The sequence below is a fragment of the Antechinus flavipes genome, chromosome 6 (genome assembly GCF_016432865.1).
Source record: "Antechinus flavipes isolate AdamAnt ecotype Samford, QLD, Australia chromosome 6, AdamAnt_v2, whole genome shotgun sequence".
NCBI classification, from domain to species: domain Eukaryota; kingdom Metazoa; phylum Chordata; class Mammalia; order Dasyuromorphia; family Dasyuridae; genus Antechinus; species Antechinus flavipes.
In genome coordinates this window covers 218,613,331-218,640,999 of record NC_067403.1, presented here as the reverse complement: position 1 = coordinate 218,640,999, position 27,669 = coordinate 218,613,331, and the positions used below count along the sequence as shown (strand labels likewise).

The window sequence follows — 27,669 nt, the reverse complement described above, 5'->3', positions numbered from 1 at the left end:
AACAGATTTTATTGATATTAAAAACATGTGGTCACAACAAGCAAAATTACAGGCCACAGAATCACAAGAATATTTCAAATGGGATATATTGTCTAGGATAAATATCACATTAACAAGAAATATTCAGCCCCTATTTTCATCAGTAAAAGAATAGAGGATAAAGTGTACTCAAGTCTCAATTGTTTATGCTAAGAGATAGTCCAATTATAATTTTTTTTGACCTTTGGGATGGTTTTTGAAGAATCTATGTTAAGTTTCCCAAATAAGAAGGCATATGATTGGAAAAGTCTTGAAAACAAATTCTTGAAATCTTGATTGCAATCACTTGTAAACAAATGATGATTGGATCATGACATAATAGAAGGAGGGCTGAATTTGAAGTCTTGCTCTGTGTTTGAAATCTAACACTGACTATTTTGCCCTGGTAGTCATAACCCCTTGAGGCTTCAGTTAGGCATGGACAAAATAAGGTCCCTGTTAGCTATTGACCTCTAATCCTAATTCCAGAGGAAGAAGAAATATATCTATTTTCCTTAATTTAACCCCTTCTCAAATTTTTTTTGAAACGCACTTTATGGGGCAGTGAGGTGGTGCAGTGGATAGAGCACCAGCTCTGAAGTCAGGAAGACCTGAGTTCAAATCTGGCCTCAGACACTTAACACTTTGTAGCTGTGTGATCCTGGGCAAGTCACTTAACCCCAATTGTCTCAGGAAAAAAAAAAGGAAAAACATTTTATATTAGGAATAAACCAATTTTACACAAATATATCACCTACCTTATTTGTATGTTAGTTTTAAAAAAATTTATATGAGCCAGTGAATAGAGTTTAAAATATTCTCTTCCCTCAAATAGATGATATATATAATTTGATGTTGATAAAGTAGTACCTAAATAGGGTAAGCATTAACTACAAATTCTGATGTCAACATTTTTCTGGATTACCCATAAATATAATCTGTGGATAGATAATCAAGAACTGACCACATAGCTAGTTATTGCTACTGTTTTTCCTTAGTGGTAAGAACAAAATTAGGAACATCCCCCACCCCCAAAAATGGTGTATGGTCCTCAGCATAATAAACTACACCCCGAGATGAGGCTGGTCTAGCCAAACACTAGTAAACAAGCAGAGAACCTTCTTCTGATGTAACACACAATGCTGAGACATATGGTTGAAAATGCACTTTGAAAATCAACATTAAAAACCTTTGGATTTCTGGACAGCAAGGGCAAAGTCAGGACTGCAAGTGGGGAGCACTTCAGTCAGCATTTTCCATAACAATAAATCAAAGTTGAACCATAGAATTGTGGCAATCAGAGATCATCGTCAATATGCTACATCAGAAGACAGGCTCACAGAGCGAAATCACAAACACAAGACAAATACACCCAGCACAAAAAAGAGATGTTCCAAAACAAATCACACACAGGAGCATGCTAGCACAGCAAAGAGCAAACCCTTTTTCTTGTTGAGCAGATTCTTTTTTTCAGAGAAGCGCATGGAGAAGATTCCCTGGCTCCAAGTCCTATAATCATTCAATAACAGCGTGATGTTGACATGGTTAGTACAAGCCAAGTGTTTATCCCAAACAAACGTGTTATTAGAGCATGCTTTTCCCTCTTTAGGACATCTCTCAGCTCCCCGCTGTTAATAAAATTAGAGGCAACCCAATAGAACCTCTAGAAAACACGTTAAAGGCTGATTAGCTTCACAACCATGAAAATTTTTAAGGTGCAAAAGTCAATTATAAGTAACAAAACTCCTAGCTAAAATACAGTATTAATCTAAAAATGGAATTAATTGCTTAAATATACCTCAAATAACCATGTTATTAGCATCAATTTTATAACATAATTTACACTATAGTTACCAATACATTTTTATACAACATATTTTGGGGTGTCAATTTAAAACACAGAAGGCACACAGAGTAAAATCTAGGAAGTCAGAATTACTTTGCAAAAGATTTCTAAAACATTTATTATGCCAGTTACTTTACTCTGATTCTTTATCTGATTAGCCAGGATAGAGAAAACTCAAGGGGGAAGTGATAGTGACCTCTAAGCATTGAAGGGCTGTCACATAAAGAGATATTTGGCTTATTCCATTTAGTCACAAATGGAAAAATAAGGAAAATTAGTTGGCTGGAATGTTCACTTGGCATAAGGAAAAACTTACTAATATGTGGAGCTATCCAAAGGTAGAGTAAGGGCTATGTCTGAGGGAAAAAAATTGGATTCCTCTTCATTAGTCTTCAAGCAAATACTATGTGACCAATGCTCTTCTGTGTTTTAAAGGGTATTTCTTAATGGACATAGGGGAGACTTTTATTCTGATACATTACAATTATTTGACTGTTCAATTTTTATTGATAAGACCACTATTTTACAGCCCTAATGTCACAAGGATGTACCTATGACATTGAAAATGGTCAGTTCTTTCATGATCAATATAAACGTGTTAACCTATAGAATCATTAACAAAGAGATGGAAAAGATCCAAGAAGTCATTTAGTCTAATTCCCTTATTTTAGAGATTAAGAAATTAAGGTTAATTGCTAACATATTATCTGGAATACAGCAGACACTCAATAAATGTATATTGAATTGATTTTACATGATCTATTCAAGGCATACAGGCAGTTAGTAAAAGTAGAAATATTTAAATCCAAGCCTCATCCCCAAACTATCCATCATAATATAATTTTCCTTCTTATTCTTTTTGGTTTAAAAAGCAATTTATTTAAAATAATGTTGGTAGAAATACTATTTTGGAGCCATGTTATATTTAGATTAAAATAAAATGTAGATATTTAAAAGACAATCCTAAAAATTAATTCATGAGGTTTTATGCTAGAAGTAGATTCAGGAAAGCCTGAGTTCAATTTCTGCCACTAAAGCTTACTAGCCACATTACCTTGAACAAGTCATTTATCTGTTTCATAGACATCTACACAGTTATAGAACATATATGTAATATTATATAGAATATATATATACATACATATATATACATATATATGTGTATATATATATATATATATATGTTTCCCTTGATGCTCCTTAATACAATGCTTTTGAAATAATGATCACAAATGCAAAGATAAAAGGATTTGATAATGTTCCCAATCATTCATAGTGAAAAAGGCCATGGATTTGAATAGGACTCCTAGTTTACTTACCTTTTACATTAGAAACAGGGTGAGATGCATTTAGGGATAAAATTAATATTTTATACTTCAATTCTGAAGCAGGGTCTGCCACCTGAAAAGCTGCTTCATCCAAAGATGTGTGAATACATTAGGTTTTTTTTTTGTTTTTTTTTTTTTTTTTTTTTTTTGGTAAAACCTTAAACCTTTAATTCAAAAGCAATTTGTCCTTATTCACTGTATATACTTTGTATTCACTGATCTGGATACATTTTGTTTCCTCCCAAAAGAATGCATGCTTCTTGAGGGCAGAGACTATTTTATTTTTTTCTTTCTCCAGAGAAAGAGAATCGGGAAGATTCAAAATAAGGAAGACCTATATTGACTTCCCTTACTAAATGACTGACTAAAATAAAGGTGCCAACAAGGAACTAGAAATTGAGAAGATATCTATCAGTTGACAATGACTGAATATGTTATGGTATATGAACGTAATGGAATATTATTGTTTTATAAAAAATAATGAGCAGACTGATTTCAGAAAAGCCTAGAAAGACTTCCATAAACCAATGTTAAATGAAATGAGTAAGAACCAAGAGAATACTGTACACAGAAACAAGATTATATGATAATCAATTGTGATGGACTTGTTTCTTTTCAACAATGAGGTGATTTGAGACAATTCCAATAGACTTGTGATGGAAAGTGCCTGCCCAATCCAGAGAGGGAACTATGGAGACTGAATATGAAATAAAGCACAGCATTTGCACCTTTGTTGTTGTTGTTGTTTGTTTGTTTGTTTTTTCTCATTTTTTCCCCTTTTGATCTGATTTTTCTTATATAGCATGACAAAGAATTGCATGTTTAAGTTATATCATAGTGCTTGCTGTCTTAGGGAGGAGGGAGAGAGAGAGAAAAATTTGGAACACAAAGTTTTACAGAAGTGAATGTTAAAACCATCTTTGCATGTATTTGGAAAAATAAAATACAATTAAAGATAAAAATAAAAATAGATCCTAGGCCAAGTCCACTTGATCATTGTTTAGACTCTGGCTCAGAATGAATACGAATAGCAATTGTTTCTGTTTTGGCCAGAAACCCTGAGGGTCTTCCCCTCCCAGATTGATATAAAGATATATACACATGAATATCATATAATGTAATTACACACACACATATATGTCATATATGTGTGTATGTGTAGGAATACATACATATACATGCACACACATATGTGTGTGTATATGTATATGTGTATATGTGTATATATATAATTATATATATATACACACATTTACATATATATACAGAGAGAGAGAGATTGATTAGATAAAAGAGATCAATCTCTGCCTCATTTTTTTAGCCTTAATCACTGAATGGGTGTTGCTTATTAAAGACCTATTAAAGACATTAGCTTAAAAAGGACAAAGTCTCCTACTGCATGGAGGGCCAGCTCCAGACATCCTGATCTTTATCTTGCCAGTTAGCACAGCCCTTCCTCATTTAAACCCAATTTACTTTCATGTCGTGGCATCACTTCCCTGATGTCATGGTCCTCTTCAAGAATGACAGATAAGCAACAATCACCATCTATATATTCTAAAACAAGTGATTTAATTTCTCCATCATTTAATAATCCTCCAAGACAATAAGTTACAAAGAAGGTACTGCTCTGCATTAAAGGGAGAGTTTGATCATTAAAGGAATCACTCCTTCTCCCTTTCTGCAATGTTTAGTGCAGCTCCTGGTGCTCATACTAGGTGCTCAATGAATACTTGAATATTAAAAGATGGATGAGAAAGAGAGCAACAGGGACAATTTAATTCCTAAACTTTACTGTCTTTGGAAGTATTGACAACAATGGTTGGAAACTGTAAAATCAAAAATATAGGTTTGATTTAGGAACTAAACATAATAATATTGAGACATAACCAAAAGTGGAATTCAAATCTGTCTCTTGCCCCCAACCCAGTATTCTAAGTAGCATAACATGATTTTTTCCCTTCCCTACTATTTCATTTCAAAGCTATTTTCTGTTTTTAAAAATGTTGCTGGTTCAGCCCATTTCTAAAACATTGATATTTTCTGTTATCTTTCCCAGATATTATAGCCAGCATTTAGCTGACATTTCATTCAGGGAAAAACAGTTCTCTCAGAAGAATGGCATAAAGAGATAAGCAGGAAAACTGACTTTGTGTGATGGTTTTGTATGGGCTGAGAAGAATTATATCTCACCAACAATCAAGACAGGGGTGAAGCAGACAAGAAGCAAAAGAAAAATGTAGCTGTACATGCTTAGAGACTGCTGGGAGTGACAAAAGGATAACAACAATAATTATGATGATGATGATTGCTCCCAAGTTCCCCTTCCCTATCATGCCCTCCCCCAAGGTGAGACTGGTTGTCATTAGGCAGAGTCTAAAGAAAGCTGATTGAGATTTTGTGAATCCAGATTCTCTCCCAAACAGTTGCACAAGAATTGGAACAGGAGGATGGCATATCAGTTGCTGCATAGATAAGGACTTTTTTTTTTCAAGCTGGAAAGGACCTTTTGAGCAGCTTGAAACAGAGGCCCCTTGATAAGCCTTCAGCACAGTGTGCTGCTTTATCATTCACTCCAGCAGATTTTTCCTTCATCGGAACATCTTTTCATTTTATTTGTTCTTCACATCACCAGCAAACAAAGGATGTTCTTCATCTCATTTTCTACTGAAATGAAAAGTATAAGGGGTGAGGGAGGGGACAGGAGGTGGAAACAAGGATCTTGTCCTAAATTCCCTTTGAAAGTGATGTGAAGACACTTCAAGAATAGGACACAGAGTTCTTGTTGTCTTGTTGTTCTCTAATAGATTCTCGAATAAAGGTGACCCAGGGTGTGAGCGAGAGATTCATCTCTCCTCACCCAGAAGTCAAGCAAGAGAAAGTCCACTGGGAAATTAGAACTGATTTAAAACGTCCTGGGCGGGGAGGGGGTTACTATTAAAATCCAAGGGCACAGCTGTTTCCCTTCTTGACATAATCCTAAATTCAACACTCTAAGAATGGTCAGGTTTTCCTTTCTCCCTAAAGACAGTGACCACATCATTTTATTATCTACTTCAAGCTGTGTGTGTGTGTGTGTGTGTGTGTGTGTGTGTGTGCAAGTGCACATTGATCCCTATGGTGAAACTTATAATATCTTAAATATATAAAATAAAATTCTGCAAAGGAAATCCAAAAATACATGTAAATGTGTATACTAAGAGACACAATAGATAGAACATCCAACCTGAAGTCAGTAAGACCTGAGATCAAATATGGCCTTGGATACTTACTAACTGGGAAAATTAGTAAGTGGGAAAATCACTTCACTCTGTTTGCCTCAGTTTCCTTACTTGTAAAATAAACTGGAGAAGGAAATGGCAAACCATTCTACTATCTATGGCAGGAAAACCCCAAATAGGGTCACAAAGACTTGGGCATGACTAAAACAACCAAATAATAATGAAATATTAGGTTAAAAAAAAAGAAAAAGAAAAGTTTCTAATTTAATTTTTTTAATTACTAATGGGGAAATCCCTTCAGTTGATTGAATGACTCTTCTCTTAACTTTGAGCCTTAAAGAATCACCTGAAGGTCCCAAAAGATAGAGACTTGACCAGATAATCAGGTGACCAAGTTCTGTGCTGAACCTGAATTCAGTTTCCTTCCTCTGAAGTCAGCCCTTTCCTTACTAAATCAAGTTAACTTTCCCACTACCAATGTAATGACATAAATAAACAAGCACTATGTATATTCAAAAGCGAAAGATTATAGTTAAACTGGAAATTACTATTAAAAAAAAAAAAAACCTGAAACTTAGATCTGTTCTTATCTTTTCTTCTAATTCTAACTCTTCTCATACGAATAATTAGGGAATTATGCAGATCTATTATTTCATTGCTATAAAGCAGTGATTCTCAAAGTATGGTCTAGAGAATCTTGGAGATCTCTGAAACCCTTTTAGAGTATCTACAAATTCAAAAATGGTTTTTATTTCCAATATGGTAAATGTCTATAAATATAACCCAGATAAACAAAAATGCTTTGGAGAGCTCCTCAATAATTTTTAATAGGATAAAGATACTGAAAATAAAAGTTTGAGAACCACTGCTATAAAGCAAAGCTTCTTAAACTGTGGGTCACAGTGTCATATAACTGAATACGGAGGTCTACCTATTTTATATGTTTATATACAATTGTAAAAATAAAATAATAAAAAATAAAATAATAATTGTAACCCTTTTTTCAATTAATAGATTTTCTTGGAGACTTGCTACAGCTGAAATATCCATTCCTCTGGAACTATCTTGGCAATAAATCTTCCTGAATTTAGTTAGGATGGCCCTCAGACAACATGATGTAAAGCTCATCCTCAGGTCCATAATCTAAGACCAAGTATCTTTACCTTGAATCCACATACCTCAGCATTCTTAAACACGGATGAGAAAAAAATTCATATTTATTTCACTGTATTGTCTTTTCTTTGTGATTCATGTATTTTACTTTATACTTTTAAAACCATTATTCCTGGGACAACTAGACGGTACAGTGGATAGTCTTGAAGTGAGGAGCACCTGATTTTCAGACTCAAATACTTAATGCTTACTAGCTGGGTGACACTAAGTGAATCACAATCCCTACAGCCTTGCTAAATAAATAAATATAAACATTATTCTATGAAGGAGTCATAGACACACCAAAAAAGTGGTATATGTCACAAATAACTTTAAAGATATCTGGATTAAAGTTTTCTTTTTCAGTAAGTGCATCTGATTAATAATGATAATAATAATATCTAACATTTATATAATGCTATAATTTACATAATGCCAGACACTGTGTCAAGTCCTTTGCTTATGATTATTTTACTGATTCCTCACAATAACCCTGGGAGCTCAGTCCTGTTATTCTCCTCATTTTTATATTGAAGAAAATGAGACAAACATAAATTATTTAGTCAGGTTCATAGAGCTAATAAGCATCAAAGGACAGATAAAAACTCCTGACTGCAAAGCCACATTCTATCCATTGCCCCACCTAGCGTCTCACATTCTATTCTTGCACTGAAGCATATGAGAATTCTGAATGACTTTGATCTCACTGTAGAACATTAGAATAGGAATTGAACAGATATATTTATCAAAATGTAGATATTACATCATCATATAAAAATATTCAAAATAAATTCTTTTGTCTTCTGACCTACTTAATTGCTAATATAAATATTTAATATATTTTCAAGCCTTCAATACTAGTTTTACCTGAAGTAGAGTATGGAATTTCCTCACTAGCAAAATTCCAAATCCAGACTATAGGGAGGTAAGTACAGACAATTTCCTAGTGAGAAGAGTTTTCAATTGAATCTTAGCTTTTATATTTGTCATCTAGATGACCTGAAGCAGTTCATCTTATTTTTCTTCATGGTTTCCTCAACTGCCAATTGAAGGTGTTGGATTAACAAACAATCTCTTTTTAACACTTTCCAACTCTGAATCCATGACCTTGTATTATTTTCCTGAACTTGACAGGTGTTGATCTTTCACTGTCATGTATTGTAATCATACAAGGACATATCTTAAAGGATATTCTGCTATGGATTTTTAGCTTTGCTTCCATTCTTACTTGAGCTGAATTGAAGAAGGATGATACTTATTTATGCATTGTTTTTACTGGGATTTCATTTCTTTAGACTGTCTGAAATCCAACTCAAATGAAAGCATGCTCTCTTTAGTTTCTTCTCTTTCCCCACTTGATTTCGGTCCACTCTTCAGGGCCTATCTGATGATAATGAATTTGTGAGACTGAGTCTTTGATCCAAGAAAAAATGGGTATTAAAGCATGTAATTATAAGCATCTTGAGGTCAGAACTTGCTTTCATTTTAGACACAATGTCTAGTAGGTGCCCAATAAATGCTTGTTGAATTGGATTGAATTGAATTTTCTCTCATTAAAAGATTATAAGAGCCTAGTCCAATTGCCTCAAACATAATGCACCAAAAGAGAAGAAACATTTTTTCTCAGTAAAGCATGAGTTGTCTGCTCTATTTTTTCTTCAAATACATCTCTATTTGACTTTTGATAATTACATAGGTTAGAAGGAAGGTATTTCCACAGTTTTTACAGCTGGAAAGAATCAACCAGTATTCTCAATTGGAACATTGGAATGTTCAGCACAGGTAAATTGCTCATAAAAACTAATAGTACAATTTTGTCCCTAGTTCATATATCCTCTCAATTCTTTCTTGTCTTATTAACAGCTGTATTTTTCAGAAGAAAAGCCTTGTGCTCCTATTCCATTTTCTAGTCTTTTCCCCCCAAGGTAAATAATAATAACTGGGCACAGTGAAATTTAGCCACCTGTAAAAGTTCAGAATTCTAATAATCTAACACACTCAAATAGGTGATTATGATCGTTAATAGCTTGTGAAATGGCCAATGAACCTCTAGATCAGAGATTCTTAACTTGGGACATGTCATTTTGTATTTCTTTTTTTAAATTTTCTTAACTATATTTCAAATTTTCCTCTGAAATCTTCTGCATTTTATTTTATGAATTTAAAAACATTATTCTTAAATAGGGAACACAGGTTTCACCAGACTGCCAAATGGATCAATGGTACAAAAAAGGTCAGTAACTCCTATCCTAGCATTATAAGTATACAGCAGGAAGGTATTTTAGATCTCAGCTAATCTACCCTCCCTTGACTTGGAGTCTTTAGTTTTTAAATACATGTTTTTTAAATAAACTTAAGAAACCCATCCCACATTTTTGAGATGAGAAAACATAGTCCAGATTGGTTAAAGTGATTAGCCCAAAATTATAACACTAGCAAATAGTGGAGTCCAGAATCAAATCCAAGTTGCATGACTGTAAACCTAGGGTTCTATTCACTTGACCACACTGCCCCTTGAGAGAAAAATGAGGAAAAAAGAAAGAAAAAAAAATGATATTCATTAACTACTTGAGATTTTTGTTGTTTCTGCCCATCTATTAAAGATTCAACAGATTCTGCACATTGTATGAATCACTTCAGATTCAGAATAAGATACATACCCAAACCTTCTGATTCAAAGAGGCATGTTTCATCCACCCCTACATCTCGGCACCAGGATAAGAAATTGGCTGTGTTGTCTCGGGCAAAAAAGGATCCTGAAGGCGCGCTGGCTTTGCATGGGATCTTCCTCACCGGCAGGCACTGTGAAAACAAGGAAGTTTCACTCTGCTGGAAACACATCTGGTCAAGGCATTCTAGAAGAACATGTTAAAAAGCCATTTATGTATACCATGAAACTCCCTTACAATGACTTCATTGCTAATGATTCCTAAGCTTATACAGATCTGTAAGAAGGTAAATGAAATGCCAATGAAACTGATACAGTGACCCAGTGGTGGGTGAAAATCTGGACCCATCAAAGAGAATTATTGGGAGGCTTGAACAAGAGAGGCCTGGAGGTCCTTATTCTGTCCCTACTCTTTTCTCCTTCCTTTTTTTTTTTCCTCTGACAATTTTTTTCTCTTTGGAAAATTCTAGATAAGCAGATTCAATATCACTATCTGCAATTTTTTAAATATATTTGGTATTGACTTATTTATTATATACTTATATACATGATCTCCAACCACCATAGAATATAAAGTCTTTTAAAGGCAAGATGCGTTTTGCTTTTGTTTTTATATGTTTAACACCTGGTGCAGAGTAGACATTTAATAAAGGTTGTTGAATGATTGAGTATAGCCTGTGATGCAAATAAAACCTCAGTGCCTTCATGAATTCTATTTGCTTATAGTCAGATATTGCTGCCCAGACGTCATATGTACACAGAGGAAAGATCAAGATGAAAGAGATGTCCAAAAGTCTCCAAACTTCTATTCTCCTGAACCCAAACTGAAAGGAGTTTATTATTCAGGAACTTCAAGGAATGGAATTCTCTAACTTTTCTCCAAATATACCACTTTGCAATCTACATGTATGTTTTACACAAGTGGCAAGGTGTGAACTTGAGCTAATTTGTCTATTAACTCTTAATTATTTTTGAGAATTTTATCCTAGGGGCAGCTAGGTGGCGCAGTGGATAGATCACCAGCCCTGAAGTCATGAGGACCTGAGTTTAAATCTGGTCTCAGACACTTAACACTTCCTAGTTGTGTGACCCTGGGCAAGTCACTTAACTCCAATTGCCTCAGCAAAAAAAAAAAAAAAAAAAAAGAAAGAAAGAAGAAGAAAAGAAGAGGAGAGAGAGAGAGAGAGAGAGAGAGAGAGAGAGAGAGAGAGAGAGAGAGAGAGAGAGAGAGAGAAAGAATGTGACCAATTCATAAATTAATCCAATGTAAAATAAATTGTTAAACTAAAAATTTCAATTATTTTGATAATTTTTAGAGGGTGGGAAATTTCTTTGAATGAGCCAGATAGTAGAGACAGAGTGAGTTGAATAATTGCTTCAGGTCTTTACTTCAATTTGTATCTGCAAATATAATACAAATGTTCATGATAATAGTAGATCATGAGGTTAAAAATAGTTGTGAAAAATCAATAAAATAAAAACTAAAATTGATTGATACAGTCCTGCAAAAAATAAATATTCTATAACATTTTCCTAGTCTTCTAGTCCAGTGACTTTATGGTTATTCCACACAAATGACATTTTCAGTTATTTGAATTAAAATTTCAATTATTTTTCCAGCTTAACAAAGTTATAAAACACCTACTATATGTACTTGCTTCTGGGATGCAAAAAAATAATAAAGCAAATCCTCAAGAAGATTGTTTCTATTCCTTCCTGGAAAGGAATACAGTGTATATAAAGGTGAGTAAATATAAAGCAATGTGAAGAAGGAGAAAACACTAACAATTTAGGAGGCAGGGTGAGAAAGAGAGATATCGGGAAATGCTTCTCAGAAGTGGCACCAAGGCTGAATCTTAAAGGAAACTAAGGATTTTATAAAGAGGTTTTATTTTAACACTTAGAGTATGGGGATAGAAATACCTATTCAAAGAGCCCAATTAATATGATAAATATGAACTTAAATAATAATGAATATATTAATACCTTTGTGCAAAAGTTTAATTTCAAATTGGAGTAATTTCCCCACAAATAATCAATTCAGTCAACATATAGTTGTCAACTGTACAGTCAACAAGAGGCAGCACAGTGGAGTACATTGAGTGGAGTACATTACAGTGGAATAAATTGAGCTTTGCTTGTACTTGTAGTAAGAAAGTGTTGGGTTTGAATGATGCCTCAGTTACTTTTAAGTTGTGTTATCTCAGACAAGTGACATCCACTCTGTGCCTCAGGGTTCCTCATCTGTATAAATGAAGGTATTGGACTCAATTACCATTATGGTCTAAATCTATGATCCTAAGATATAGAAAAAAAAAAAAACTGAGTTCCATATGATTTAAAATCACATTCTGTGGTATTCCTCTCATCCAACCATGATCCTATAATATATTATTGAAAGATAATGGAAGAATTTCCTAGCCTGAAGCTTCATAATGAATCTCTAGAATTTCTATTTTATCTTCCTAATCCTCTCTACAATTTACAATTCCATAAGCTTCCTTGTTAACCTCATAGTTACTAATAATAATGGCAATATTGTTACATGTTAGTATTATTAGTATATAAAAGTGAAATATTCTTATTATTTGTGATTACTTTGAATTCTCTCCTCTTCTCATTATTTATGCTTATGACGCTATAGGAACATAGGACTACATGAGATCTTTCTTGATCCTCATATATTCCTTTTTTATTTATCTGTGCACATATTGTTTCTCCCAATAGAATATCAGCTTATTGACGTTAGGGATGCTTTTTTTTTTTTTTTTTTTTTTTTTTGCTCTTTGTATCTTCCCTCACTTGGCATATAGTAGGATCTTAACAGGTCCATTTTAACAAATCATTGTTGTATGAAAGGAGGAATGCCATTTTAATGAAAAAGAGAATGAGTTACATGCTGAAAATGTTAGGCTATAATGCCAATGGAATATCCAGGGAGAGATATCATAGAATCATTTGGTGATATGGAAATGGATTTCTGTAGCAGCATGGATTCATGTAAAGAGCCAACCTTAAAGTCAAGCAACCTGAGCTAAAGATCTACCTCTAATACATACTGGCTGTGGGGGAGTAGGCAAGTCACTTCAGTTCTGCATGCTCTGGGCATGTCTCTTGGACTAAAATTTGCAGAACAGTTGCCAGTCTGCACTGGAAGAAGTGGTTTCCCCCATGAGAGTTTTCCATACCAATGAAATCATAGGTCCAGACCAATTTTTATATAGATTTGAAACTTAGACAACTTCACATATCAAAATGGATTGAAATTTTTATTTGGTTATTTTACTATTTATAGAATATGCATAATATTTTCAATATTTATATACTATTTTATATTTAGTTATATTATCAATTAATTATATTGTATTAATTTGTTTAATATGTTTATATAATATATTTACATTTTATGTATAGTCATATATATGTATATATTCACATATTTTACACCCATATTCTATGCACTAGTATCTCCATACTACCTGTGTATGCACATAGACAAGCATAGTATTTATAGTGACAAATATACTATGTATCTTCTTGTAGCTCTATAGATAAAAGTCTTAGGAAACATAATCTCTCTGGGTCTTGGTTTCTTCATCTGGAAATGTGGGTATTAGACTAGATGATTACTTAAAATCCATTCCATCCTTAAATCCTATAATCCTACGAAGAGGCACAAATAAATTATTTAGAGCTTTATGATAGAGAACTAACACTCTTAAGAACATTATAATATCTTTATCTTTCTAAAGGAAAAATTTAATTCTATAGCCCTACTCTATAAAAAGACCCAGAAATAGTAGGTGATAACAAATTGGTCAGTGTGGCCAACAAAATCCTATATCAAGAAGTTATTTGTATGACCTATGACTCCAAAACAACAATTAATCTTTTCTTTTCTCCAAGATTGTTAAAGCATTGAGTTCTCTGTGTAAACATAGATGTCATTCTTCCTGGAAAATTTTTTTGCTCTGGTGTGAAAAAGGCATGACTGTAGTTTTTGGCAAGTTAAAGGAGAGCTAGCTATCAAAACACCATAACTTAGGAATCCAGAGGAAACACAAGTTCAGTCATACAACCAGGCAAAGAGGGCGATTTATGGAGCATCCCTCTCTGTCTTGGAGTTGGTAGTTAGATTTACGTTTCTGGGCTTGCCATATAATATATCTGGACATTTCTATCTATGCTTGTCCAAAGCACTTTAGTAGCTAGAATTTGTTAAACGATGCAAAAAATTTAAATCATTCTGAACATTTCATGTAAAATATCTACAAACCATATCATATAAGTTGAGTAATTGTTACCCAACTCTCTTAAAATTAAGAATTCTTTAATAGGCCTACATCAGAAGCCATTTTTTTTTGTAGGATTGTATTTTTCTTCATTGAAAAGCCCAAAGTCAGCTAAATGGCCAATGCTCAGTGATCAATATTTTTGTGAGCAAATATTTTCCTTTTAAAACATTTAATTTAATTTAATTTAATTAGTTTTTTTTATTTTCAAAATATATGCATGATTAATTCTTCAACATTAACCCTTGCAAAACCTTGTGTTCTAATTTTTTTCCCTCCCTTCTCCCCATTCTTCTAGCTGGCAAGTAGTCCAATATATGTTAAACATGGGAAGATATTTGTTAAATCCAACATATGCATACATATTTATACATTTTTTTTGCTGCACAAGAAAAATTAAATCAAAATGGACAAAATAAGAAAGAAAACAAAATCCAACCAAATAACAACAAAAAGAATGAAAATGTCATCTTGTGATCCACACTCAGTTCCCACAGTACTCGCTCTGAGTTTTAGATGCTCTCTTCATCACAAAATCATTGGAAGTGACCTGAATCAACTCATTGTTGAAGAACCACATCCATCATCATATAATCTTGTTGTTGCCATGTATAATGATCTACTGGTTCTGCTCATTTCACTTAACATCAATTCATGTAAGTGTGAGCAAATATTTCCAATGGGAAAAGTTTGGTTGAGTGCTATTGCAAAGAACTCTACCAAAGTAAAATTGAATCATTTTAGAATTAGAAAAAAATTTTGCATGATTATCATTCATAAAAAAATCAAAGTATCTAGAGGAGGGTCTTCAATAGGTTATGGAGACCCTCATAGAGAATTTACAAGAAGATATTAGCAAGAGTTTTCTTTGGTGAGCTGTTATCAGTGGGTTTCAATCAGCATATTTGGATAGAGTACCTGCATCAATGAGTACACATATGAAAGTATTGTTTTAAATTTTTTTGCTACACATTTTTATAACACATCTGCAAGGCAGGTGGTAAGAATGATGTCAGATGATGATTGCTCCTCTACATTATATGCTTTGGAAAGATTTTATGTGAGATGTTCAAGAGTGATTTGAGTTGATTGGCCTTTAAAATGTATATTCTAACTATAAAAATATTTCATCTGAAACAGTGAAGAAGTTGCCAAAGATACTGTTTGGCAAAGACCCTTTCAGCTATGTAGTCCTGTCATTTTATAAATCTACTTCAAAATAAAATATTTGAAGAGGGAAGTGAATTTTGAAATCTCTCAATAAAATTGTCTTATTCAATCCAACAATTCAATAAGCATTAATCAAGGAATTGATTTGTGCCAACCACTGTGCTACATGCCACATTTTAACAGATTTTACCCCCTCAAGGTGTTTACATTCAACTTGGGGACAACATGCCCATGACCTTCAAGAAAGTTCAGTAAATGAGTTTGAGCCCCTAATCAAAGTCTGTTTCAGATTGTGACACCAAATAGCCTCCCAGTGTACCACCCAGGCTACATCAGACCTATTTTATATGCCCCCTAATATTTTATTCTCATTCAACTCATTCTATCAAATTCACTTATTCTAGGTGCTTTACACAAATGCTGGTTCCAAGTTGGATTTCCAAATTGTGCTTCAGAAATAATACAAACTTTAAATTTTATTTAACAGGGAAAATAAATCAAAGTACTTGACCAGAACAACAAGGACTTAGATTGTTATAACATTCTCATCCTTGACATAAATTAGTAAAAAGAAACTTTTTTTCTTATTTAAAAAATAATTTCAATTCTATAAAAGTGTTCAATCATTTTAACACATGGAACATAGTAGCTGTACTTGTGCTAAAAATACAGGAAAATTTTGTTAATCCAATACAAGTTATATGCAAAGAAAACAACGTGTACTCCAAAAAAAGTCAGGCAACAGACTTTAAGTACCTGCTATATGGTAGACACTATGCTAAGTGCAGGCCATATGGAGAAAAGCAAAAATCAGTTTGAGCTTTCAAGGAGCCCTCCTCTAACAGAGGAGAGAATATACCACCAAATGTGTATGAATACTCTCTACCCAGAATAAATTGGAGATGATCAATTGTGGGAAAGCACCATAATTAAGGGAGATCTAGAAAGAGGGGTTTTAGTTAGAACTACAAGGAAAATTAAGGTGTCTGGTGAACATTTAATAGGTGAAAGATAAAGAAATGAATAGAGATGATCACTGAACCCATGGCAACTTGGTGGCAGTACCAGGGTGCAGAGGAGTACTAGTGCAACAGAACTTGTAGTTGCAGTGAATTAGGGACCATTCTCACACTTCAAGAGCAGAAAAGATGCTTATTGTGGCTCACAGATCAGAGTATAGGCTGAGAAAGTAGTAAGCCCACTTTTCCTTAGATCATGCCTTGGAAAAACTAAAAATATATAGGTCCCTAAAAGTTTCTTTGAAAAACAGCTACATAAAACTCCTCAAGCTTGGGACAATGCATTCTCCACCTTGAAAGCAGAGTCCTACTTTTAAAAAGACTTGGAAGTAAAGGAATAGTCTGGGAAAATGAGCAAAAAACATTTTTAAAATCTGATTATACAAAGCTACTATGGTGATAAGGAAGATCAAACCATTCAAAAGATAACAGAGATAAAGCTTATATATACAAAATCTTTAAGAAGACTAGGAATTGGTCTTGGGCCATGGAAAAACTCAGAAAGGATTGTGAAAATCAAATAAGAGGTCGAGAAAAAAATAGAGAAATGAGAGTGACGCAAGAAAATAATGAAAAATGAGTCAATAGGTTGGTAAAGGAAACAGAAACACAAAAATATACATGTACTGAAGAAAATAACACCTTAAAAACCTGACTATGTGAAATGCTAAAAAAAAAAATTTTAAGTGAGCATAATAATGTCTTAAAAAACAGAATCAGCCAAATGGAAAAAAAGAGGCACAAAAATTCACTTTAGAAAAAACTTCCTATAAGTAGAATTGATAAAACTATCAGAAATCATATGACTATTTAAATAGATACAGAAAGAAAGGTTTTGATAAAATAGAACACTCATTCCTGTTAAAAACATTAGAGAGAATAAGAATAAATGGTGTTTTCCTTAAAATGATACATAGTATTTATCTAAAACCATTAGCAAATATCTGTAATGAGGGTAAGCTAGAAACCTTTCCCACATCAGGAGTGAAACAAGAATGCCCACTATCACTACTATTATTCAACATTGTACCACAGATATTAGTCATAGAAATAAGAAGAAAAAGAAATTGAAAAAATTAGAACAAGCAATGAGGAAATAAATCCACTGCTCTCTGCAGATTACATTAATGGTGCATTTAGAGAATCCCTGTAACTGAAGTAAAAATCTTCTTGAAATAACATTAACAAAATTTCAGATATAAAATAAACCCACATAAATCATCAGCATTTCTACATTTTACCAAGAAAGCACAGCATCAAGAGATAGAAAGAGAAATTCCATTTAAAATAACTATAGAAAATATGAAATGTTTGGAAGTCCACCTACCAAGACAAACCCAGGAACTTTATGAACACAATTACAAAACACTTTTTCACCCAAATAAATCTGGATCTAAGTAACTGGAAAAACATCAATTGCTCAAGGGTAGGCTGAGCCAATATAATAAATATGATTAATTTACTTATATGATTTACTTATTTAATAATAGCCCAAAGTATCAAAAAGTTATTCTATAGAGCTAAAAAAAATAACAAAATTGATATGAAAGAACAAAAGGTTTAGAATATCAAAGGAATTAATGAAAAAAATGCAAAGGAAGATGTCCTAGACATACCTCTAAAACTATATTATAAAATAGCAGCCATCAAAACTGTTGGATACTGGCTAAGAAATACAGTTATCGATCAGTGGAATAAATTAGGTATACAAAACAGAGAAATAAATGACTATAGTAATCTAATGTTTGATAAACCCAAAGATTCCAGTTTTTAGGATAGGAAATCACTACTTGACAAAAATTGCTGGGAAAACTGGAACATAATATGGATAAGACTAGGGATAGATCAGCATCTCACATATGATGAGGTAAAAATGGATGCATAATCTAGATATAAAAAGTGATACCATAAGCAAATTAGGAAAGTGAGGAAAAATTTACCAGTGAACTCAATGAAAAAGGTTATTGTGAGGACAAAATGAAATAATATTATGAAGCATTTAGCATAGTGTCTGCTACATAGTAAGTACTATATAAATGCTGGTTATTTTTATGGGTTTGTTTTAATCATATCTAACTCTGTCATTCCATTTTTCTTGATAAAAATATGGCACTGTTTGCCATTTCCTTCTCCAGTTTATTTTATTAATGAGGAACTGAGGCAGACAAAGTTTAGTGACTTGACTAGGAGCAAACAACTAGTAAGGGTCTGAGGATAGATTTGAACTCAGAAAAATTAATTTACCTAACTCCAGGCTTAACTCTAAGCTCCAATCCAGTTCACTATCTAGCTGCTCTGAAATGTCAGTTATTAGTATTCTACTATCGATGATAGATATTATTTCACATTATCATAATAAAAACTGAAGTTAGATGAAAACCATGTAGACAGCTTAGAGAAGAGAGCTCAAATAGATAATAAGCTTTTTAATATAGAAAAGTGAGCTCAAATACTGAGTATGGACGAAATGTTGTAAATAAACCAGTGACCAAATGCAGGTTTTTCTTCGGTCATTTTCAGTTGTGTCCAATGCTTCATGATCCCATTTGGGGTTTTCTTGGTAAAGATATTGAAGTGGTTTGCCATTTCTTCCTCCAGCTTATTTTACAGATGAGGAAACTGAGGCAAGCAGGGTAAAGTGACTTGCTCAGGGTCACCCAGCTAGTAAGGGTCTGAGGCTCAATTTCAACTCAACTCCAGGCCTGTCACTCTGTCCACTGTATCACCTAGCTGTCCCAAATGTTGTTTTGGATACTGCTAAAGAATCATGATGAATGTCATCCTTCCTCATCCTCATTCCATGCTTAACTCCTTGTAATCCCATGCATCAAGGATGGCGGAACTTCTAAAAGTGGGTTCCTTAAAAGGTAGTCATAGTACAGTGGAAGTAACATGAGATTGGATGTTGTCAGTGGACCTCAGTTCAAATTTTGGCTCTTCTGGTTACTAGTTGGGTAACTATGGGCAAGTTATTTCATCTCAATAGCCCTCAATTATCTCAGTTTTAAAAGAAAAAAATTAAACTAAATGTACTCTAATGTTGCTTCCAGCTTTAAATCTGTGATCTTTTGATATCTACCACAAAGACTTTCCTGAGTACTTACTGACTCTAATCTTCAATGACTTCCAAACACCTACAGGCTGTAATTACATTATTCACTATCATTTCCTTGTACAAATCTTATTTTTACATGGATTGTAATCTTTGGATCCCATATAATGTCTGTATAGTATAGGGCTCAGCCTTTAGTATACATTTAAAAAGTGTGCTATTGATATTATTGGTCCATGCCTCAGTAGTGCATGGATTCCTCAACCTTCCTCCCTGATTCTTTCTAGACTATAGTTATAGTGGAATGAAACAAGGAACTATAGTTCTAGGTCTTCTTTTAAAAGAATATTGAATTCATTCCACTGCTTTTTAGTGGGTAAAAACCATTCCAAACATTCCCTTTTCATTTTTTCCCCCTTGTATCCTTCATTTCCTGTAAAGTCAGTAGTACCATAGAAGAAATCTATGTCTTTTTCATCTATCTAAACCCATACCTTAGAGACAAAGATTTTGAGTTGAAGACATTCAACTTCTTGGGCCTCAGTTTTTTCATCTTTAAAATGAGGAGCTTGAACCCATATCCCAAAAGGTGATTTCCATTTCTAGAGTTATGCTCTTTTGCCATTATTCTTTTAGCAATTTATGATGTCTGATTAACAGTAAACAGCTACCCTCCCAAACACTAAAAGCTCCATTAATTCTGAGTTTGTAACTACTTGGAGGTATGTATAGACATGCTTTTCCTTTATCTATAATTGCAACACTCTTTATATCAATTTTTTGGACTACATTTGTTTTATTTCAGATAGAAAAAGAAGTCAAAATATCAGAGGAAAGCCACAAATCCTTTCAAAGTAGAGGCAATATTCAAAGTTAAGATTGTAATTTTTTTCTGGAAAAAACTATAACATTCAATAAGTTATTATAACCACTCCTTAGAAAGTTAATATTATATGATACTTCTCTTCCAATTTTTGAGGGAGGTCAGGAAGATATTAAAACAAAAACCACATTCATTTTAACATTCAAACCCAAATAAGAGAATGAGGGAGTGGCATTTACAGTTCCTTATGTGAGTAGAAATGAAAATGTACCATTAGGATTTTAAATAGTTCAATCTCTTTATAAAAACCTGAGATAAATACTGTTCCCTGATTACTTCAGCTAGACACTTTGGAAGCTAAAATAGTGCACAAAGGGATATATAAAATAAGATATGATGAAAACCAAGAGCTAATATATTTTCCAATAGTCATAAAGAAAATGCAGTTCAAACATTCAGATAATAAAGTTGCTCTTTCCTTGAATTGAATTAATATTTCCCCTTATATCCCCTTGCTACCTTTGGCTTCACCATATATTTTATTGAAGAGTTTTTCTCCCAATAAAGTAATTTAATTGAATATTAAAAAGGCCAAGGTATCTAAATGTAATTTAGAACACCCTACCTAGGGGATTTAGCAACCATAACTATATGGGCCAATATAAAACCTGTGGAACTTTCCTTAAATCCACTAGAGTAGAGTTATGATCCATATAAGGATCCAGTGGTCTGAGATTCTTTACATTATTTCAGCAAATGAGCTCCTTTGGCCAGAACTCCAAAAAGATTCCTCTTTTGCTAAATTTGAATCTGTAGAGAATGGCAATTCAATAAAGTTCTGTGTAACTTTAATTTTCCATTAACCATGGGAAAATATAATTTATAGGTGACCACAGATTTGAAGCATTTTAGCCGTCTTCCATCATCTGTGATGCATCAGCAAATTATGCAAGCAATGGAGCTCACTTCATTTACTCACTTCATTTCTGAGACTTAGAAAAACTGAGGAATAAGAAGACCGAATAGTACAACAACCCCACTCCATCTTCATTCTGTGCCTTCCCACCTACCATCAAGAGTGCTTCAGAAAAAAGAAAAATTTTCTGTCACGTAGAGAGTGAAAACACCTGCTAATTAATTATTTGCACAGATATGCTCTAAGCAATTTATATTAGAGAGTTGCTGACTTGGCTGATTGCGTAGGGTGGATGGCAGACAATAAGGGAGCTCACACCTCAGATTCCCTAAACAGGGGATCATACTAAGAACCATCCACTTTCGTAGAAAAAAAAAAAAACAACAAATAACCCAAATTACTGAATAGTTCTGCCTTCTCTCAATTGACCATTGTCAGGGACCAATGCACTCCACATATTGCATTTGCTTTCTTGATTTCAACATCAAAAAAATGGCCCCTTTTATTTGTGCAGCTCATTCAGTGTCTTTGTTTTTAGCATAATAATTATTAGCTGTCATTCTTATAGGACTTTAATATTTGCAAGACTCTTCACATATGTTATTCCCATTTGATTGATGCTGAATTCCTGACATCATGTGCTTCCAGGAATATGTCATTCTTTTTTTCCATGCAGTCTCAAGAATCATGTACATTATTGTTAAATATATATCAGCTATTTCTCTGTTGAGGTAACCCTGTCTTTGTTCTTCTACTAGATTTTGCTTTTGTCATTAATATTTCATTCTTGAGATCATCTCACCACCAGCTGGTTGATTTGGCCTCTCAAATGTCAAGTTCCTATCTTTTTTCTGAACTGTTTGAAATCTGTTTCCTGAAATGTGGGGCATATTTTAGACCAGAGTTGTCAAACACTGAGCCTGCAGATACATGCAACCCTAGGTGTACTGGAAGCAAATTAAAGTATCATTGGGGAATTTTTCCAAAAAATAAGTAAAAATGCAGAAAAACATAGTTAACATTACATTTTGAAAAGAAGTAAATTTGCAACCTATAGGGATCTTTCTGTGTGGATTAGTGCTCCCCACCCCCAGCCCATTTCTATTTGAATTTAATACTACCTAACTTTGCTACCTTAACTATTGTAAGCCCTAAGAAATAGTGGTCACTTTGTCCTGAGATTCTCATCATTTTTGCTTTGTAACAGCTATTTCTTATTAGTTTCCTTCATTCTTTGGAGATAAAATTATCATAAAAGTAAATGAAGGGAACATTCCAGTGGTTACATCATAGCATGGTACATATAAGACTGAATTTGGAGTCAAAACTCTTGGACTTGAATTCTAATCCTACCAAATACTTACTACCTTTGCAACCTAAACAAAACATTGACCTTCCCATCATTTAAATAAGGAGTTTAGATAAAATTTGGCCTAAGGTCTTTCTACTTTTAAACTATGCAATCATAAGATCACAGATTTTTGAGATGGAATGAGATTTAGAGGTCATCTAAATTAGCAGAACTTCTTTACTTTTTACACTCACAATTCCTTTTTGCCCTAGAAATGTTTACAGGACCCCAGATATAGAGGTATACAGAACAGGTATATAAATAAACTGATGATAAATCATAAGAAAATTTATTTTAAAATAATTCTTTGTTTTACATATATATATGTACATATATATATATATAAAATCATCCCATTTATTAAAGACAAGAGAAAATTTGCATACTAATGAGATGGATGTGTTTGTTTATTTTTACATAAAGAATTACATCTTGGTAGGATATTTGATATCTTTTACTATTGCCAAATTTAAACAACCTCACATTCAGTTGGTCTCAATCCACAGTTTAATACACTTTGATCTATAATTGTGATAGATTTGGATCTATCTAGGTGAACCTGCAATAATCTTTTATATACAGTTTTCTACAAATAGACAATGAAGTTTGATTTTTTAAAAATATGAATTCTGAATGGGAAATTTAAATAATGTTCTTTTATTTCAAGGCAATTCCAATAGTTTTCTGATAGAGAACACTATCTGTATCCAGAGATAGAACAATGGAGACTGAATGTGGATCAAAGCATGCTATTTTCACCTTTTTTGTTGTTATTGTTTGTTTTTTCCCTTTTGATTGGATTTTTCTTGTACAGAATGACAAATATGGAAATATATTTAGAAGAACTGAGCATTCTCTCTTCACCTCTATTGCATTGCTTGCTGTCTTGAGAAGGAGGGAGTGAGGGAGAAAAAAAATTAGAACACAAGGTTTTGCAAAAGTGAATGTTGAAAACGATCTTTGCATGTATTTGGAAAACTAAAATACTATTGAAAGTTTTAAAAAGAAGTTTTGGTCTAGGACAACACCTTCTTTTAAGAAAAGAGAAATTAAAACCCAGAGAAGTTAAGTGATTTGACCAACATCACACAGAAAGTCCATAACAAAGTTCATTTTTAAATCCACATACTCAGATTCTTACACTATGTGCCATGTACTATCTGAAATATTAAATTAATTGAAAGTGTTTAAGTGAATATTCAAACTCGTACCGGATTGTCAAGATGCCACTGTGTTTTCTCACGCTTAGACAGAGGAGGGAACAAAGAAATTGAGCCCATAATATATCAATCTTATTATTTAATAAAAGCTGCTCTTATTGTTTCAATAAAAATAAAGTCCAACTCTAAGAGGTAGCACTTCAATTTGCTTTTAAACAAAAACCTCTCAAGAAGTGGGAAGTATCGTTGGAGTAAATGTTTATTTGAGATTTATAATATTAAAAAGTCATCTAGAGCTCTGAAAAGCTAAATAACTGGTCCAAAGTCAATGAGGATGTATCACAGGGGGACTTGTACTAAGGCCTTTTTAGCCTCAAGGTCAGTTTTCTAGTTATTATTCCATGTTGCCTCTTTCTTCATGAGTTTATCAAGAACCCAAAAAACCCACTACACAAGCTTTATTTCCCTTTGTAACAGGCCCAGATACTACTGATAGATTAGAGAAATGAAGAGTTATAGTATACATGTATTTCAGGAAGAACACAAAAGCTATAGTTTGAGAGATACCTTAAAGACTATACTAGCCCACCTTAGAACTACATAGGAAAACTTTCAATAGAGTCCTTCAAAATTAAAGTCACCTATTCTAATCTAACCTAGGAGATCTCAAGGGATAGAGAAAATACTAATTCCTGAAGAAGACCAACTTTGGGATTTGTTGTTCAATCATTTAGTCATGTTCAAGTCTTTGTTAGAATATAAGGTTTTCTTGGCAAAGATACTGGAGTGTTATTTCCTTCTTCAGAGGATTAAGGCAAACAGCTAATAAGTGTGTGAAGCTGCATTTAGAGTCAAGTCTTTTTGAATCAAGACCCGGATCTCTGTCCACTGAGTCACCTAGCTGTCTCCCACTTTGGCATAATATTAGTTATTAAAGATTATTTTTCCTCCCTCAAATCAAAGATTAAATTTGCCTTCAACACTTCCATTCCTTATGCCTTAGTCTCTGAAGCTAAATTGCACAAATTTAATCTCACTTTCACAAGGCTTTCTTTCCAATACCTGAAAATGGCTATCATCACTATTATCATTGTAACAGCTAATATTTCTATGCCCAATACAATATTCTTAATGTCTTGAATTCGGTTTTTCTTGCTGGAATGAAATAAGAGAAGGCATTCATTGGGTCTGGAGACAAAAAGCTGAAAAATACTGTGGAAGGACTCATATACTGAGAGCTCTATGATCTCACCTAAGAAAACATTAGGCTATTACTCTGCTATGTAGTTGGGCCATACGTTACACTTTCTTGAAGGCCACACACACAGAGAAACGGCATTAAGTAGGAGTGTGTGTACATTTTTAATCACTTAGTGAACACCGACTTTAAAAAAGGCGGGGCTAATTTTTCTCATTTCAATCAGTTACAAATGGTCTTTCTGTAAGATTTATGAAAGCCCTTCTGTAAGAAGGATTTTATGCATCGATATTCATTAGGGATGTATTTCAGTGACCTGAAGTCTCTCCACTGGTAACAGACCTGTCTGAAATAATTAGATTTCCATATGGCAAGACCAACCTTTGTTGATATAGGATAGAATGTCCACCATTACTTTGAAACAGCAGTGCCCACAATTTAGAACTATCAAGTTTCGTGAAAACAGTTCCCCAGCTAACTTTTTTTTTTTTTTTTTACAATCATGTCTTGTTGGTGTGTCTGCCTCTGGCTTAAAGCAGGATGTGAACGTGTGAGTGAAATAGATGATGTCAACCTGGAAAAATTTTGTCAGGTTCAAATCTAACTCAAGGGACTAACTTGGTTTCACTGGCTCTATGAAATTTCCTAGAAAAGAAGATTTTTTTTCCCTCTCATAATCCCATTTTTCCAGCTTTCAAAAAATGACTTGGGCATTTAATTTTTATTTTCAATCTTACTACCACTGTGTATTCAAAACAGAATATAATTCATTTTTGGGTGCACATTGCTAAGAATGTTTAAAGTTAAGAGGAAATCTGAAATAACTCCTGTTGACACTTCTCATTACAGTTTAAATGGATTATTAGTTATTTCCTCCAACACATGCACCACAGGCCATCTCCTTCCTCCAAACTTATACTTAAGCCGTGCCCTTGTCTCTGGAGTATGTTCCTTCCTCAGAGTCCCTCAAAGCACAACTCCATTATTGAACCTTTCCTGATCTTCCCAGTTGTTAGTGAACTTTAATTCTCAAGATTAAATTGAATTACTTTGTGCAAGTACACAAAAGCACACACATATGTATATATAATTCCTATATACATATCAATTTTATATTTCCATATTTGTGCATAATTATCTATTTCCAGTAAAATATAATATCCTTAAGGGGAGTTATTCTTCCCTACTTTGAGGAATCAACAGTGTCCCACACATAAAAAGTTCTTTAAAAGTATTTGTTGAATGATCGATACCAGGAACCTCTAACCATTTGTTCAAAGCCTACTGAGACATCTTAGAAACTTCATCTGATATGTCCCTAAGCCAGTTCCCCAGATGTGTTTACTCCTGATTTTCAGGGATTCCTAGCAGGTAGAGTTATACAAGTAGTAGAATCTTTACCATATTTTATCCAACTCAAAGAACTCCATAATTAGTAATGAACTCTCATTCTTCCCTGTTACTCCATTCCTCCAATATTCAGATATTCTTAACACTGAGAAAACTAAAACTTATTTTTTCACTAAAAAATAATTGATTTTTTTAATAGAACAAAATGACATTGGTAAATGAATGAAAAATAGCATCATTAAGTGCTTACTATGATCCAGACACTGTTCAAATTCCTGGTGATACAAATACTAATGTGAGACTGTTCCCGCACGTAAGGAGCTTATATGCTTCTAGGAGGAAAAAAAAAACTCATATAGGAAACAGGTGGCCAGGGAAGAGTGTTTGAGTCTGAGATGTCACAGAGAAGATGAGTGGAACAATAATCAGGTTAATTGGCATGCCCTTTCCAAGCAGGGTAGGGTTAATTTGAGAAGTTAATTTGATTCTATATTAAATTATTCCCAGTTCAGAAATAATGTTTCATTTTATTGCTGTCTTTATTGTATAAATAGAGAAGTACTTTTTAAACTGTGATAATTTCACCACCGTTGCCAGAGCATGGACCTGATTTTTCAGTTTGAACAAAACTATCATTAAATAAAGTTTGTATTCTGCTAGAAATAATAACAACAACATAACTCTAAATGTACAAAGTTGGAACACTCCTGCTTCTTTTCCATAAAAAAATCTTCAATGTTTTGTCCAGCTTAAATCAGTAAATATTTGATAACCATTGTGCTAAGTCCTAAGCATCCAAGAGCAAAATGGAAAAATACTCATAGTCTTCCTGGAATATGGGGAGATATATTCTGTGGACTACAGATAAATATAAGACAGAAATGAGGATCAAGACAAGTCCTGATAAAATGCTCTTAAACTCAGATCATCTTGCTGAACATCCCTGCCTTAGTCACCCCTTAAGATTTTTAGTAGTAATAATAAAAATGTAATTAAAATAATAATAATGATATATCTATCCTTTACATATGACTCCTTAAGGTATGCAAAGAACTTAATTATCCCATTAACAAGTTTACAAGTGGTTTCCATTTGAAATTTGAAA

General features: G+C 33.4%; 1 protein-coding gene across 1 annotated transcript in view; it reads right to left on the bottom strand.

The window, feature by feature from the left end:
- Positions 1-27,669, bottom strand: part of GAS2 (growth arrest specific 2) — a 136,125-nt gene that overhangs the window by 75,704 nt on the left and 32,752 nt on the right. The window contains exon 3 of the mRNA XM_051964222.1: positions 10,226-10,367. Within this exon, the coding sequence (XP_051820182.1) occupies positions 10,226-10,367 (142 nt within the window). The remainder of the gene's footprint in view (positions 1-10,225; positions 10,368-27,669) is intronic.